Source organism: Saccoglossus kowalevskii, chromosome 15 (genome assembly GCF_978046115.1).
Source record: "Saccoglossus kowalevskii chromosome 15, keSacKowa6.1, whole genome shotgun sequence".
Taxonomy (NCBI): Eukaryota; Metazoa; Hemichordata; class Enteropneusta; family Harrimaniidae; genus Saccoglossus; species Saccoglossus kowalevskii.
The window spans coordinates 33,531,539-33,550,253 of record NC_140655.1 but is presented as its reverse complement, the minus strand read 5'-3'; the positions used below and the strand labels follow the sequence as shown (position 1 = coordinate 33,550,253).

Here is an 18,715-nt window from a genome sequence, read left to right as displayed (position 1 = left end):
GTAATTCCTACTAGTACTATAAACTCATAAACTCTATGGCTAACATGGGTAATTCCTACTAGTACTATAAATTGGTAAACTATGGCTAACATGGGTAATTCCTACTAGTACTATAAACTCATAAACTCTATGGCTAACATGGGTAATTCCTACTAGTACTATAAATTGGTAAACTCTATGGCTAACATGGGTAATTCCTACTAGTACTATAAACTCGTAAACTCTATGGCAAACATGGGTGATTCTTACTAGTACTATAAACTCATAAACTCTATGGCTAACATGGGTAATTCCTACTAGTCTAGTACTATAAACTCATAAACTCTATGGCAAACATGGGTAATTCCTACTAGTACTATAAATTGGTAAACTACGGCTAACATGGGTAATTCCTACTAGTACTATAAACTCATAAACTCTATGGCAAACATGGGTAATTCCTACTAGTACTATAAATTGGTAAACTATGGCTAACATGGGTAATTCCTACTAGTACTATAAACTCATAAACTCTATGGCTAACATGGGTAATTCCTACTAGTACTATAAATTGGTAAACTCTATGGCTAACATGGGTAATTCCTACTAGAACTATAAATTGGTAAACTATGGCTAACATGGGTAATTCCTACTAGTACTATAAACTCATAAACTCTATGGCTAACATGGGTAATTCCTACTAGTACTATAAATTGGTAAACTCTATGGCTAACATGGGTAATTCCTACTAGAACTATAAATTGGTAAACTCTATGGCTAACATGGGTAATTCTTACTAGAGCTATAAACTCATAAACTCTATGGCTAACATGGGTAATTCCTACTAGTACTATAAATTGGTAAACTCTATGGCTAACATGGGTAATTCCTACTAGTACTATAAATTGGTAAACTCTATGGCTAACATGGGTAATTCCTACTAGTACTATAAACTCATAAACTCTATGGCTAACATGGGTAATTCCTACTAGTACTATAAATTGGTAAACTCTATGGCTAACATGGGTAATTCCTACTAGTACTATAAACTCATAAACTCTATGGCTAACATGGGTAATTCCTACTAGTACTATAAATTGGTAAACTCTATGGCAAACATGGGTAATTCCTACTAGTACTATAAACTCATAAACTCTATGGCTAACATGGGTAATTCCTACTAGTACTATAAACTCATAAACTCTATGGCAAACATGGGTGATTCTTACTAGTACTATAAATTGGTAAACTATGGCTAACATGGGTAATTCCTACTAGTACTATAAACTCATAAACTCTATGGCTAACATGGGTAATTCCTACTAGTCTAGTACTATAAACTCATAAACTCTATGGCAAACATGGGTAATTCCTACTAGTACTATAAATTGGTAAACTCTATGGCTAACATGGGTAATTCCTACTAGTACTATAAATTGGTAAACTCTATGGCTAACATGGGTAATTCCTACTAGTACTATAAATTGGTAAACTCTATGGCTAACATGGGTAATTCCTACTAGTACTATAAACTCATAAACTCTATGGCAAACATGGGTAATTCCTACTAGTACTATAAACTCATAAACTCTATGGCAAACATGGGTGATTCTTACTAGAGCTATAAACTCATAAACTCTATGGCTAACATGGGTAATTCCTACTAGTACTATAAACTCATAAACTCTATGGCAAACATGGGTAATTCCTACTAGTACTATAAACTCATAAACTCTATGGCAAACATGGGTGATTCTTACTAGAGCTATAAACTCATAAACTCTATGGCAAACATGGGTAATTCCTACTAGAACTATAAATTGGTAAACTCTATGGCAAACATGGGTAATTCCTACTAGTACTATAAACTGGTAAACTCTATGGCTAACATGGGTAATTCCTACTAGTACTATAAACTCATAAACTCTATGGCTAACACGGGTAATTCCTACTAGTACTATAAACTCATAAACTCTATGGCAAACATGGGTAATTCCTACTAGTACTAAAAACTCATAAACTCTATGGCAAACATGGGTGATTCTTACTAGAGCTATAAACTCATAAACTCTATGGCAAACATGGGTAATTCCTACTAGAACTATAAATTGGTAAACTCTATGGCAAACATGGGTAATTCCTACTAGTACTATAAACTGGTAAACTCTATGGCTAACATGGGTAATTCCTACTAGTACTATAAATTGGTAAACTCTATGGCTAACATGGGTAATTCCTACTAGTACTATAAACTCGTAAACTCTATGGCAAACATGGGTGATTCTTACTAGTACTATAAACTCATAAACTCTATGGCTAACATGGGTAATTCCTACTAGTCTAGTACTATAAACTCATAAACTCTATGGCAAACATGGGTAATTCCTACTAGTACTATAAATTGGTAAACTATGGCTAACATGGGTAATTCCTACTAGTACTATAAACTCATAAACTCTATGGCTAACATGGGTAATTCCTACTAGTCTAGTACTATAAACTCGTAAACTCTATGGCAAACATGGGTGATTCCTACTAGTACTATAAATTGGTAAACTCTATGGCAAACATGGGTAATTCCTACTAGTACTATAAACTCGTAAACTCTATGGCAAACATGGGTGATTCTTACTAGTACTATAAACTCATAAACTCTATGGCTAACATGGGTAATTCCTACTAGTCTAGTACTATAAACTCATAAACTCTATGGCAAACATGGGTAATTCCTACTAGTACTATAAATTGGTAAACTATGGCTAACATGGGTAATTCCTACTAGTACTATAAACTCATAAACTCTATGGCTAACATGGGTAATTCCTACTAGTCTAGTACTATAAACTCATAAACTCTATGGCAAACATGGGTAATTCCTACTAGTACTATAAATTGGTAAACTATGGCTAACATGGGTAATTCCTACTAGTACTATAAACTCATAAACTCTATGGCTAACATGGGTAATTCCTACTAGTACTATAAATTGGTAAACTCTATGGCTAACATGGGTAATTCCTACTAGTACTATAAATTGGTAAACTCTATGGCTAACATGGGTAATTCCTACTAGTACTATAAATTGGTAAACTCTATGGCAAACATGGGTAATTCCTACTAGTACTATAAACTCATAAACTCTATGGCAAACATGGGTGATTCTTACTAGAGCTATAAACTCATAAACTCTATGGCAAACATGGGTAATTCCTACTAGAGCTATAAACTCATAAACTCTATGGCTAACATGGGTAATTCCTACTAGAGCAATAAACTCATAAACTCTATGGCTAACATGGGTAATTCCTACTAGTACTATAAATTGGTAAACTCTATGGCTAACATGGGTAATTCCTACTAGAACTATAAATTGGTAAACTCTATGGCTAACATGGGTAATTCTTACTAGAGCTATAAACTCATAAACTCTATGGCTAACATGGGTAATTCCTACTAGTACTATAAATTGGTAAACTCTATGGCTAACATGGGTAATTCCTACTAGTACTATAAATTGGTAAACTCTATGGCTAACATGGGTAATTCCTACTAGTACTATAAACTCATAAACTCTATGGCTAACATGGGTAATTCCTACTAGTACTATAAATTGGTAAACTCTATGGCTAACATGGGTAATTCCTACTAGTACTATAAACTCATAAACTCTATGGCTAACATGGGTAATTCCTACTAGTACTATAAATTGGTAAACTCTATGGCAAACATGGGTAATTCCTACTAGTACTATAAACTCATAAACTCTATGGCTAACATGGGTAATTCCTACTAGTACTATAAACTCATAAACTCTATGGCAAACATGGGTGATTCTTACTAGTACTATAAATTGGTAAACTATGGCTAACATGGGTAATTCCTACTAGTACTATAAACTCATAAACTCTATGGCTAACATGGGTAATTCCTACTAGTCTAGTACTATAAACTCATAAACTCTATGGCAAACATGGGTAATTCCTACTAGTACTATAAATTGGTAAACTCTATGGCTAACATGGGTAATTCCTACTAGTACTATAAATTGGTAAACTCTATGGCTAACATGGGTAATTCCTACTAGTACTATAAACTCATAAACTCTATGGCAAACATGGGTAATTCCTACTAGTACTATAAACTCATAAACTCTATGGCAAACATGGGTGATTCTTACTAGAGCTATAAACTCATAAACTCTATGGCAAACATGGGTAATTCCTACTAGAACTATAAATTGGTAAACTCTATGGCAAACATGGGTAATTCCTACTAGTACTATAAACTGGTAAACTCTATGGCTAACATGGGTAATTCCTACTAGTACTATAAACTCATAAACTCTATGGCTAACATGGGTAATTCCTACTAGTACTATAAACTCATAAACTCTATGGCAAACATGGGTAATTCCTACTAGTACTATAAACTCATAAACTCTATGGCAAACATGGGTGATTCTTACTAGAGCTATAAACTCATAAACTCTATGGCAAACATGGGTAATTCCTACTAGAACTATAAATTGGTAAACTCTATGGCAAACATGGGTAATTCCTACTAGTACTATAAACTGGTAAACTCTATGGCTAACATGGGTAATTCCTACTAGTACTATAAATTGGTAAACTCTATGGCTAACATGGGTAATTCCTACTAGTACTATAAACTCATAAACTCTATGGCTAACATGGGTAATTCCTACTAGTACTATAAACTCATAAACTCTATGGCTAACATGGGTAATTCCTACTAGTACTATAAACTGGTAAACTCTATGGCTAACATGGGTAATTCCTACTAGTACTATAAATTGGTAAACTCTATGGCTAACATGGGTAATTCCTACTAGTACTATAAACTCATAAACTCTATGGCTAACATGGGTAATTCCTACTAGTACTATAAACTCGTAAACTCTATGGCAAACATGGGTGATTCCTACTAGTACTATAAATTGGTAAACTCTATGGCAAACATGGGTAATTCCTACTAGTACTATAAACTCGTAAACTCTATGGCAAACATGGGTGATTCTTACTAGTACTATAAACTCATAAACTCTATGGCTAACATGGGTAATTCCTACTAGTCTAGTACTATAAACTCATAAACTCTATGGCAAACATGGGTAATTCCTACTAGTACTATAAATTGGTAAACTATGGCTAACATGGGTAATTCCTACTAGTACTATAAACTCATAAACTCTATGGCTAACATGGGTAATTCCTACTAGTCTAGTACTATAAACTCATAAACTCTATGGCAAACATGGGTAATTCCTACTAGTACTATAAATTGGTAAACTATGGCTAACATGGGTAATTCCTACTAGTACTATAAACTCATAAACTCTATGGCTAACATGGGTAATTCCTACTAGTACTATAAATTGGTAAACTCTATGGCTAACATGGGTAATTCCTACTAGTACTATAAATTGGTAAACTCTATGGCTAACATGGGTAATTCCTACTAGTACTATAAACTCATAAACTCTATGGCAAACATGGGTGATTCTTACTAGTACTATAAATTGGTAAACTATGGCTAACATGGGTAATTCCTACTAGTACTATAAACTCATAAACTCTATGGCTAACATGGGTAATTCCTACTAGTCTAGTACTATAAACTCATAAACTCTATGGCAAACATGGGTAATTCCTACTAGTACTATAAATTGGTAAACTCTATGGCTAACATGGGTAATTCCTACTAGTACTATAAATTGGTAAACTCTATGGCTAACATGGGTAATTCCTACTAGTACTATAAATTGGTAAACTCTATGGCTAACATGGGTAATTCCTACTAGTACTATAAACTCATAAACTCTATGGCAAACATGGGTAATTCCTACTAGTACTATAAACTCATAAACTCTATGGCAAACATGGGTGATTCTTACTAGAGCTATAAACTCATAAACTCTATGGCTAACATGGGTAATTCCTACTAGTACTATAAACTCATAAACTCTATGGCAAACATGGGTAATTCCTACTAGTACTATAAACTCATAAACTCTATGGCAAACATGGGTGATTCTTACTAGAGCTATAAACTCATAAACTCTATGGCAAACATGGGTAATTCCTACTAGAACTATAAATTGGTAAACTCTATGGCAAACATGGGTAATTCCTACTAGTACTATAAACTGGTAAACTCTATGGCTAACATGGGTAATTCCTACTAGTACTATAAACTCATAAACTCTATGGCTAACATGGGTAATTCCTACTAGTACTATAAACTCATAAACTCTATGGCAAACATGGGTAATTCCTACTAGTACTATAAACTCATAAACTCTATGGCAAACATGGGTGATTCTTACTAGAGCTATAAACTCATAAACTCTATGGCAAACATGGGTAATTCCTACTAGAACTATAAATTGGTAAACTCTATGGCAAACATGGGTAATTCCTACTAGTACTATAAACTGGTAAACTCTATGGCTAACATGGGTAATTCCTACTAGTACTATAAATTGGTAAACTCTATGGCTAACATGGGTAATTCCTACTAGTACTATAAACTCGTAAACTCTATGGCAAACATGGGTGATTCTTACTAGTACTATAAACTCATAAACTCTATGGCTAACATGGGTAATTCCTACTAGTCTAGTACTATAAACTCATAAACTCTATGGCAAACATGGGTAATTCCTACTAGTACTATAAATTGGTAAACTATGGCTAACATGGGTAATTCCTACTAGTACTATAAACTCATAAACTCTATGGCTAACATGGGTAATTCCTACTAGTCTAGTACTATAAACTCGTAAACTCTATGGCAAACATGGGTGATTCCTACTAGTACTATAAATTGGTAAACTCTATGGCAAACATGGGTAATTCCTACTAGTACTATAAACTCGTAAACTCTATGGCAAACATGGGTGATTCTTACTAGTACTATAAACTCATAAACTCTATGGCTAACATGGGTAATTCCTACTAGTCTAGTACTATAAACTCATAAACTCTATGGCAAACATGGGTAATTCCTACTAGTACTATAAATTGGTAAACTATGGCTAACATGGGTAATTCCTACTAGTACTATAAACTCATAAACTCTATGGCTAACATGGGTAATTCCTACTAGTCTAGTACTATAAACTCATAAACTCTATGGCAAACATGGGTAATTCCTACTAGTACTATAAATTGGTAAACTATGGCTAACATGGGTAATTCCTACTAGTACTATAAACTCATAAACTCTATGGCTAACATGGGTAATTCCTACTAGTACTATAAATTGGTAAACTCTATGGCTAACATGGGTAATTCCTACTAGTACTATAAATTGGTAAACTCTATGGCTAACATGGGTAATTCCTACTAGTACTATAAACTCATAAACTCTATGGCAAACATGGGTAATTCCTACTAGTACTATAAACTCATAAACTCTATGGCAAACATGGGTGATTCTTACTAGAGCTATAAACTCATAAACTCTATGGCAAACATGGGTAATTCCTACTAGAGCTATAAACTCATAAACTCTATGGCTAACATGGGTAATTCCTACTAGAGCTATAAACTCATAAACTCTATGGCTAACATGGGTAATTCCTACTAGTACTATAAATTGGTAAACTCTATGGCTAACATGGGTAATTCCTACTAGAACTATAAATTGGTAAACTCTATGGCTAACATGGGTAATTCTTACTAGAGCTATAAACTCATAAACTCTATGGCTAACATGGGTAATTCCTACTAGTACTATAAATTGGTAAACTCTATGGCTAACATGGGTAATTCCTACTAGTACTATAAATTGGTAAACTCTATGGCTAACATGGGTAATTCCTACTAGTACTATAAACTCATAAACTCTATGGCTAACATGGGTAATTCCTACTAGTACTATAAATTGGTAAACTCTATGGCTAACATGGGTAATTCCTACTAGTACTATAAACTCATAAACTCTATGGCTAACATGGGTAATTCCTACTAGTACTATAAATTGGTAAACTCTATGGCAAACATGGGTAATTCCTACTAGTACTATAAACTCATAAACTCTATGGCTAACATGGGTAATTCCTACTAGTACTATAAACTCATAAACTCTATGGCAAACATGGGTGATTCTTACTAGTACTATAAATTGGTAAACTATGGCTAACATGGGTAATTCCTACTAGTACTATAAACTCATAAACTCTATGGCTAACATGGGTAATTCCTACTAGTCTAGTACTATAAACTCATAAACTCTATGGCAAACATGGGTAATTCCTACTAGTACTATAAATTGGTAAACTCTATGGCTAACATGGGTAATTCCTACTAGTACTATAAATTGGTAAACTCTATGGCTAACATGGGTAATTCCTACTAGTACTATAAACTCATAAACTCTATGGCAAACATGGGTAATTCCTACTAGTACTATAAACTCATAAACTCTATGGCAAACATGGGTGATTCTTACTAGAGCTATAAACTCATAAACTCTATGGCAAACATGGGTAATTCCTACTAGAACTATAAATTGGTAAACTCTATGGCAAACATGGGTAATTCCTACTAGTACTATAAACTGGTAAACTCTATGGCTAACATGGGTAATTCCTACTAGTACTATAAACTCATAAACTCTATGGCTAACATGGGTAATTCCTACTAGTACTATAAACTCATAAACTCTATGGCAAACATGGGTAATTCCTACTAGTACTATAAACTCATAAACTCTATGGCAAACATGGGTGATTCTTACTAGAGCTATAAACTCATAAACTCTATGGCAAACATGGGTAATTCCTACTAGAACTATAAATTGGTAAACTCTATGGCAAACATGGGTAATTCCTACTAGTACTATAAACTGGTAAACTCTATGGCTAACATGGGTAATTCCTACTAGTACTATAAATTGGTAAACTCTATGGCTAACATGGGTAATTCCTACTAGTACTATAAACTCATAAACTCTATGGCTAACATGGGTAATTCCTACTAGTACTATAAACTCATAAACTCTATGGCTAACATGGGTAATTCCTACTAGTACTATAAACTGGTAAACTCTATGGCTAACATGGGTAATTCCTACTAGTACTATAAATTGGTAAACTCTATGGCTAACATGGGTAATTCCTACTAGTACTATAAACTCATAAACTCTATGGCTAACATGGGTAATTCCTACTAGTACTATAAACTCGTAAACTCTATGGCAAACATGGGTGATTCCTACTAGTACTATAAATTGGTAAACTCTATGGCAAACATGGGTAATTCCTACTAGTACTATAAACTCGTAAACTCTATGGCAAACATGGGTGATTCTTACTAGTACTATAAACTCATAAACTCTATGGCTAACATGGGTAATTCCTACTAGTCTAGTACTATAAACTCATAAACTCTATGGCAAACATGGGTAATTCCTACTAGTACTATAAATTGGTAAACTATGGCTAACATGGGTAATTCCTACTAGTACTATAAACTCATAAACTCTATGGCTAACATGGGTAATTCCTACTAGTCTAGTACTATAAACTCATAAACTCTATGGCAAACATGGGTAATTCCTACTAGTACTATAAATTGGTAAACTATGGCTAACATGGGTAATTCCTACTAGTACTATAAACTCATAAACTCTATGGCTAACATGGGTAATTCCTACTAGTACTATAAATTGGTAAACTCTATGGCTAACATGGGTAATTCCTACTAGTACTATAAATTGGTAAACTCTATGGCTAACATGGGTAATTCCTACTAGTACTATAAACTGGTAAACTCTATGGCTAACATGGGTAATTCCTACTAGTACTATAAATTGGTAAACTCTATGGCTAACATGGGTAATTCCTACTAGTACTATAAACTCATAAACTCTATGGCTAACATGGGTAATTCCTACTAGTACTATAAACTGGTAAACTCTATGGCTAACATGGGTAATTCCTACTAGTACTATAAATTGGTAAACTCTATGGCTAACATGGGTAATTCCTACTAGTACTATAAACTCATAAACTCTATGGCTAACATGGGTAATTCCTACTAGTACTATAAACTCGTAAACTCTATGGCAAACATGGGTGATTCCTACTAGTACTATAAATTGGTAAACTCTATGGCAAACATGGGTAATTCCTACTAGTACTATAAACTCGTAAACTCTATGGCAAACATGGGTGATTCTTACTAGTACTATAAACTCATAAACTCTATGGCTAACATGGGTAATTCCTACTAGTCTAGTACTATAAACTCATAAACTCTATGGCAAACATGGGTAATTCCTACTAGTACTATAAATTGGTAAACTATGGCTAACATGGGTAATTCCTACTAGTACTATAAACTCATAAACTCTATGGCTAACATGGGTAATTCCTACTAGTCTAGTACTATAAACTCATAAACTCTATGGCAAACATGGGTAATTCCTACTAGTACTATAAATTGGTAAACTATGGCTAACATGGGTAATTCCTACTAGTACTATAAACTCATAAACTCTATGGCTAACATGGGTAATTCCTACTAGTACTATAAATTGGTAAACTCTATGGCTAACATGGGTAATTCCTACTAGTACTATAAATTGGTAAACTCTATGGCTAACATGGGTAATTCCTACTAGTACTATAAACTGGTAAACTCTATGGCTAACATGGGTAATTCCTACTAGTACTATAAATTGGTAAACTCTATGGCTAACATGGGTAATTCCTACTAGTACTATAAACTCATAAACTCTATGGCTAACATGGGTAATTCCTACTAGTACTATAAACTCATAAACTCTATGGCTAACATGGGTAATTCCTACTAGTACTATAAACTGGTAAACTCTATGGCTAACATGGGTAATTCCTACTAGTACTATAAATTGGTAAACTCTATGGCTAACATGGGTAATTCCTACTAGTACTATAAACTCATAAACTCTATGGCTAACATGGGTAATTCCTACTAGTACTATAAACTCGTAAACTCTATGGCAAACATGGGTGATTCCTACTAGTACTATAAATTGGTAAACTCTATGGCAAACATGGGTAATTCCTACTAGTACTATAAACTCGTAAACTCTATGGCAAACATGGGTGATTCTTACTAGTACTATAAACTCATAAACTCTATGGCTAACATGGGTAATTCCTACTAGTCTAGTACTATAAACTCATAAACTCTATGGCAAACATGGGTAATTCCTACTAGTACTATAAATTGGTAAACTATGGCTAACATGGGTAATTCCTACTAGTACTATAAACTCATAAACTCTATGGCTAACATGGGTAATTCCTACTAGTCTAGTACTATAAACTCATAAACTCTATGGCAAACATGGGTAATTCCTACTAGTACTATAAATTGGTAAACTATGGCTAACATGGGTAATTCCTACTAGTACTATAAACTCATAAACTCTATGGCTAACATGGGTAATTCCTACTAGTACTATAAATTGGTAAACTCTATGGCTAACATGGGTAATTCCTACTAGTACTATAAATTGGTAAACTCTATGGCTAACATGGGTAATTCCTACTAGTACTATAAACTCATAAACTCTATGGCAAACATGGGTAATTCCTACTAGTACTATAAACTCATAAACTCTATGGCAAACATGGGTGATTCTTACTAGAGCTATAAACTCATAAACTCTATGGCAAACATGGGTAATTCCTACTAGAACTATAAATTGGTAAACTCTATGGCAAACATGGGTAATTCCTACTAGTACTATAAACTCATAAACTCTATGGCTAACATGGGTAATTCCTACTAGTACTATAAACTCATAAACTCTATGGCTAACATGGGTAATTCCTACTAGAGCTATAAACTCATAAACTCTATGGCTAACATGGGTAATTCCTACTAGAGCTATAAACTGGTAAACTATGGCTAACATGGGTAATTCCTACTAGTACTATAAATTGGTAAACTCTATGGCTAACATGGGTAATTCCTACTAGAACTATAAATTGGTAAACTCTATGGCTACATGGGAGAAACTGGCTGTTTTTGTTAAATGTACATAATGTATTTTATTGATGAATTCACTAAGCTTGTGAATACAAGTGCTTTTACTGGGTATGTAGCAACAAACCAAAAAGTTGTTGATTTCAGCAAAACACAAATTCAATTGCAAATGGCCCAGTATTAGGGGATTAACTATTTTTTCTGTCATCATGAATTAATTAATGTGAAATGAAGACTACCTTTCCTGATAAATTGAATAAGTTGAGTCGATATAAAATTTGTTATGTGCTTTTTAAACAGTAACAATCACCTTGAGGGCACAATCGGTTCTGATTGGCTCTGTCTTTTTAATCTTTTTTTTGGAGTAACTACTTCATTCATAGGGTTGCACTGAATGACAAAAAAGAAAGTTATTAGAACAAATTTGAATTACATATACTTATCATTTTAATTAAAAAATTTAAACTGACCAACACATTTAAATTTTCTGAAATTCTCTAAAGAGAGCATACTACTGTACGATATGACAGTATCTATACCCCCTCCTTGCCTCCCACATAGCAAATGGTTGAGCCTAAACACTGTATATAATATCTATACCATCTCAGTGTATAATCAGATTCTATGCTTCCATGTTCATGGTTAAAATCTAATGTCTAATCTACTTGGTTAATTATCTTTCAAGCAGGGATGCCCCAAGTGATGATTTGACAGTAAATTGTTGATGATATTAAAGATTTTGATGAACCTGATCTCAAAGATAACACTGTTAATTTGGCTAACTCGCATATTTGTAGCAACTAAATAATCTGGTTGTATGATTAAGGTGAGAACAAAACCAGCAATTTGTATGCACCTTTGAAATCCTAACACTAGCAGCTCAAAAATCCTAAAATTCTCTCGACTAAATTTTACATTTAAGTTTTCCTGATTATGCAAAAGTCATACCTACAATTTTACATTTTAAGTTTTTCCTGATTATGAACACCTGCAAAAATCAATTTTGCAAGCGTAAGAATATTTGTAGTATATATGCATGGTTTTTTGCCGGTTACATCACAACATTTTCTCCTAAATAGGAGAAACAATATGGGGGTTACGACACGATTCAATGACATACTCGTATATAGGTAAAATGTATTTAATAAAGGGGACAGCCATGTATGTTAGAAGGAGGGGACTTAGAAGTTATATACATGTATAAGGTCTGTTGATCTCAACGCAAGACTTAGAAATCCACATCAAATTGCCATCATGATAATATTATTAATTACCATTATGTAAAGATGTTCAGTCACCCCAGTCTAAAACTCAAACATACATAGAGATGGGTGTATAATTTATAAATGACGTGTAACGATACATGATTAAAGTAGTTCCCATGGCTGAAAACACTGATTGCTAGTCTGGGTGCAGTATTACTGGCGGACACTTATGGGATACAACTAGTATTTACATCATGCAAATATACATGTATAAATTGTTTTAAGTATTTTTTTTTAATTTTACATGGAAGTGTTTTGTGCCCCAGTAATGCATAATATTTATGGGAATTTATTCTGTCACAAAGTATTTTTTACAAAACCAAGACATGCTTCCTAAGTGCATGTGATGCCAGATAGATTTCCTGGATATGTATTGTTTTATATACATCCTGATAACTACAGATTATGGTAAAAATGATTGTTGGTTCATGTGTATTTCAGAATTATTATTAATCAATATGTCAACAAAAAATGTAGATATATGTTAAATATATAATCCCACAATATTTTATTTTGGGTATCTCAGGTCAGCAGACTCAAGTGATTACTGCAAAAGTTACGTCAATCCTCGCTTACAGCTCGGATTGTTACAAAACTCTGGGGGTAATAAGTATCTGATGACATCAGCCTGACAGGATATATCGTTGGATTGGGCCATTTCAGTTTATATTCGCACCCCCCCCCCCTGTTGATGAGTTTGTGTGTTTACTTCATACAGGGTATAATTTCCATGGGTGTATAAATCATACAAAGTTTTAATTCCAAATCACCATTCACCATACAGTAATGGAAATCCAAAACTATAGTTCCTACTTATGGTGTTGATGAGTTCCTTTGTGCCACCATACAGAGTAGGATTTCCAAATATAACTCTTATCATATGCTAATTTACCAAGGGGGTGCAGATATAAACTGGAATGGCCCATTATAGATAAATATTAAATTATAAATCAGTATAATCCATTTCATCATGAATATGCAATTCCAACTTTATAAATTTACAAATGATGCCATAAGCTACATTCATATTGTTTTTGATTCTTTAACTTATCATAAAGTCAACGAAAATCACAAGGAAAAATAAACTGCAAATCGTTTAGTTATCATGGTTATAAATTTTAATGACAGCCTTCACAATGAGAACATGTTAATTATACAAAAGTCAACATACTCCTTGCATATAAAGAACCCAATCATAATTTGAAATATGAAACTGAGATTATGAGAATACTGCAAAGTATGCATGAAGGCGGTACGGTGATCATATTGACTGATGCATTTCTGTACTGCCTGAGAACAACAAAATGGCACAGAAAACATTCCACATTCTGCACAATTTGCTTCAGTCATAGGATTCTATTTCCATCACATGCTGATAGTAAACAAAGGAAAGTGTTTGATTGTGATGTAAACGTGACATACAATTCCCAAATAAGGAAGACATTTAAACATGTATAGCATTTCACAGATGGGTAAGGGGTGATCTTGTATTCAAACACTTGGGTCAAACCTTGGTTAACCCAAACCGCCCTAAACCGCTCACACAAAACTCAATTTTGCAGTGCGTCCCAGGGCCACCACACGAATTTGCATAAAAACAGCGATTCAAACCGGTCTTGTTCACACCCTCCAAGCTGTTATTTATTTATAGGATTGACAGAGTTATCTTTACATTGATTTATCAAGACCAGATAGTTGTCTCTAAATGTGTTGATTTATTTGTATGCAAACTTCATTTTCATATAAAATTCTTATTGTTTTCAATGTCAGATGTATAATAACTTTTTGATGGAATATTGAATATTAATATTTGTGTGCAAAATGGAGATACACCTGGATTATGCCAAATCTATACAAGTTGGAAAACTATTCAAAAACATTAGCAAAGAAATTTAAAGACACATTCAAATAGGAAGCCAAAATGAGCATTAGTTTTTGAATGCATTCAAAAAAAATTGAAATTTGAATGTTTACAAATCAAGTACTGTAAAAGGGTTAATTATTCACTGGTGGACATGAATTCACAGAATAATTTAGAAGAAGTGAGAGTATTTAAATTCACTCATATTCATGCCAATAAATATATAATACAGTTTTAGCAATGATTAAGTGTGAAAATTTAGATTAAAGAGTGCAAAATGTGCCTGTAAAATGTGTAAACCTTGGATCGCCAAATTTAAAAAATGATAGAAGCAGCACTTTAAGAACCATCAAGTTTTGCTGGATAGTTTTCTAATTTGAAGTATATTTGAGAAGATGTATAATCAGAGAAGTATTTCAATTGCTGGAAAGGTCAATTAGGGTATCATACCAGGAGGATCCCACTTCACCTTTCTGACAGAACTTCAAGTGTATTCTGTACGGATGTTGTCGCTATGAAAAACATAAAATAAGTACTGAAAAGACCATGAAACAATATTACAGTGTGAGATTAATATAAGCGATCAATCAATTTTTTCATTAGTTCGCTGGAAATTTAAATTGTCCAACTTAATCAGAGTTGATCGTTATAAAATGCCTGGAGGCATCTCATATTGCAGCAATTATGGGGTCTTTTATTGACTGCCACTTGGTTCATTTATTGAAAACATCTCACTTGTCTGTCAAACTAACTAATCAACTTCAAATTTACACAATGTGAAATATAAGGGAAATTTGTCAATGTGAGAGGGTGTCATTTTCACATTAATTTTTGTCAATACTTGTAAGCTAAGATTAATTCTGACAGATTGGTAAAAATTAAACAGTTGAAATAAATTTCAACAAGCAGCCTCTCGGCTGAGATAGCTCCGCTGTTATCATTAGAAAATGAACAATATGTAGACTTGCTGTTTTTAACAAGAATTCAAAAATATCACTTTTCACCAAAAATAACAAAAATAATCATTAAAATTAGATAATTGAAGATATTACCACGAAATTAACAATCTGAAAGAGGTCCACATGTAGTACCTATATATGTAATAAAAAAGCAATCGCACTTGTGGTTTTTAACAAGAAGTCGAAAATATCACTTTTTACCAAAAATTGCAAAAATATTCATCAAAATTAGAGAATTGAAGATATCATCATGAACAGAACAAATCTTAGAGAGGACCACATGTAGTACCTATATATGTAATATCAAAGCAATTGTAATTGCGGTTTTTAACAATAAGTCGAAAATATCACTTTTTACCAAAAAAGACAAAAATATTCATCAAAATTAGAGAATTGAAGATATCATCATGAAATGAACAAATCTAGGAGAGGTCTACCCAAGATACATATACACCAAGTATCAAAGCATTCAGGTTTATAGTTTTCAAGAAGAAGTCGAACAAGTAAAACATTGACACAGACGACGGACGACGGAAGACAGATGACGGATGCCGGACGACGCCGGACAATCACTCATATGATAAGTTCCGCTCGACAAAGTCGACAGCGGAGCTAAAAATAGTGTCATGTTATTATTTATTTATAAAGTCATTTAATTTCGGCAAGCATAAAATTTAACACAAACTAGAACAGCAACAACAATGTTTAAAAATTAATTACTGTAAAATACTTTATTTTCGCTTGGAATTAATTTTCGCTATTTTCGCTGAAAGAATGATTCAGTGAAAATAAAATCCAGCGAATATACCTTTTTTCTATACTTTACATTCAACTTCTCAAAAATCAGTGAAAATATATTCCATACAAAACACCAATAAAGTCTTTTCAGCGAAAATTAATTCCAGCTAAAATAAAGTATTTCACAGTAACATAAAATAATTTGATAAATCTTGACCTCATTTGATCTGTTTGATATATTGAGCAATGTTCTTTGACATATTGAGCAATGTTCTTTGACATATTGAGCAATGTTCTTTGGCAATGAAAGCTATTTTAAATGAATTAACCAAGTTATTATCAATGTTATTACATTATTTATTATGTCTGTTAATCCATATTATTGAAAAGTTGAGTGCCAGAATTTGGTTTATACATTCAACCAATAAACATATGTGTTTCTAGCATAGACAAAAATTAAATGATACAGTGATTTAATTTGTTTAATTATTAATTACAACAATATCAAGATTCATATTTAAACAATGTATAAAATTTATGATTATAATTGTATAATTGTTTAATCTGCAATAAATATTTCCTGTAATTGTTCTGTATGGGGGCACACTGCATTAGAAGAGGGCAGGTGTCATGCCGATAAATGAGTGAATGAAAACAAATCATTAATTATTTCAGGCTTACTTAAAGTTTATTTTCAAAATAAATATAAATGTCGTTGTTATTTATTGCTTCACACTTGAGGGATACACTTTTGATCTGTGAATTGAATAACACAATTAACAAAATTTGATGATTGGTTAAATAACTTACTTGCTCAGCTTGTAACCTCTGTTGTAATGTTTCAATATAATGTTGGACTGCCATGTATACAAATTTATACTGAGCTTCTGTCTGCACCATTCCTGATCTCTGTGATCTCACCATTTGTATGGTACGCTGAATGTCTATCTCACAGTCCAATCCTGTAATTATTAGCATTACACAAAACAAATAAAAAAATTTCAGTGTTAAAATGCAGATATTTTAGATAGGAATTGGTCATCATGAAATTTGTATAGCACATCAAGCATGGAAATATTCCAAAATATTTTCGTTTGTGACGAATCCCACATGTTTGACTTTATGCATAAGGTGGGATCTCACAGTGAATACAAAATGGTTTATTGATATGAGCTAAAGTCAACTTTTGACACTGTTCACAAATTTAAACCCATCATTTTTATAAATTGTTTGAATATTTTTATGAAAACTTGTAACCAATCAAAAATGAGGTCAATTTGTTTCTAAAATTATGCAAAAATAAATAAAAGAAAAGGCAAAATTTTGGTAAGAAAAAAATGTTAAAATGACAAGCCTACAAAATTGGCTTCATCCTGATATTCACATAGCTATTCCATTGAGAACTATTTTGATATAAGCCTCAGATTTGAATTATTAGGGAACTTTGAGATTTCAGATCACACGTTAATATTGTACTATTCATTTATATGAACAGATTATCTGGTTATATGTCAGGGATTTTTTTCAGACTAAATTATTACCTCCACTCAATGATAACCTAACTAACAATTTTTTGAGTGATTTCATTACATATTATTCCATGTGTTTATAAACACAAAATGCTCTCCCTATAAATGATAACTCAGCTACATCAGAGTGTGATCAGGCTCCATAGCAACAAGAGCCAAATGATTTTGCAAGACTTTTCCCAAACTTTCTTGCATTTTTTCCCAAGACATCTTGACCCTTAATTCAGGCCAAAACCATCACCACAGCTCATCAAAGTTCTTAGGATATGGGAGTTCCCTGGAGAAAATGGGCCTTTGCAAAATGAATTAAGGTAGAGATGCAGGTTTGTGGGCACTTGGAAGGAAATTTTTTTTTTTTTTTTTTGCTTTTCATTATCCA

At 32.9% G+C, this 18,715-nt stretch overlaps 1 protein-coding gene across 1 annotated transcript in view; it reads right to left on the bottom strand.

Annotated features, from left to right (window-relative positions):
• Nucleotides 1-18,715, bottom strand: part of LOC102803939 (tyrosine-protein phosphatase non-receptor type 11-like) — a 117,756-nt gene that overhangs the window by 10,664 nt on the left and 88,377 nt on the right. Inside the window, exon 13 of the mRNA XM_085490743.1 lies at nucleotides 17,618-17,769. Within this exon, the coding sequence (XP_085346869.1) occupies nucleotides 17,618-17,769 (152 nt within the window). The remainder of the gene's footprint in view (nucleotides 1-17,617; nucleotides 17,770-18,715) is intronic.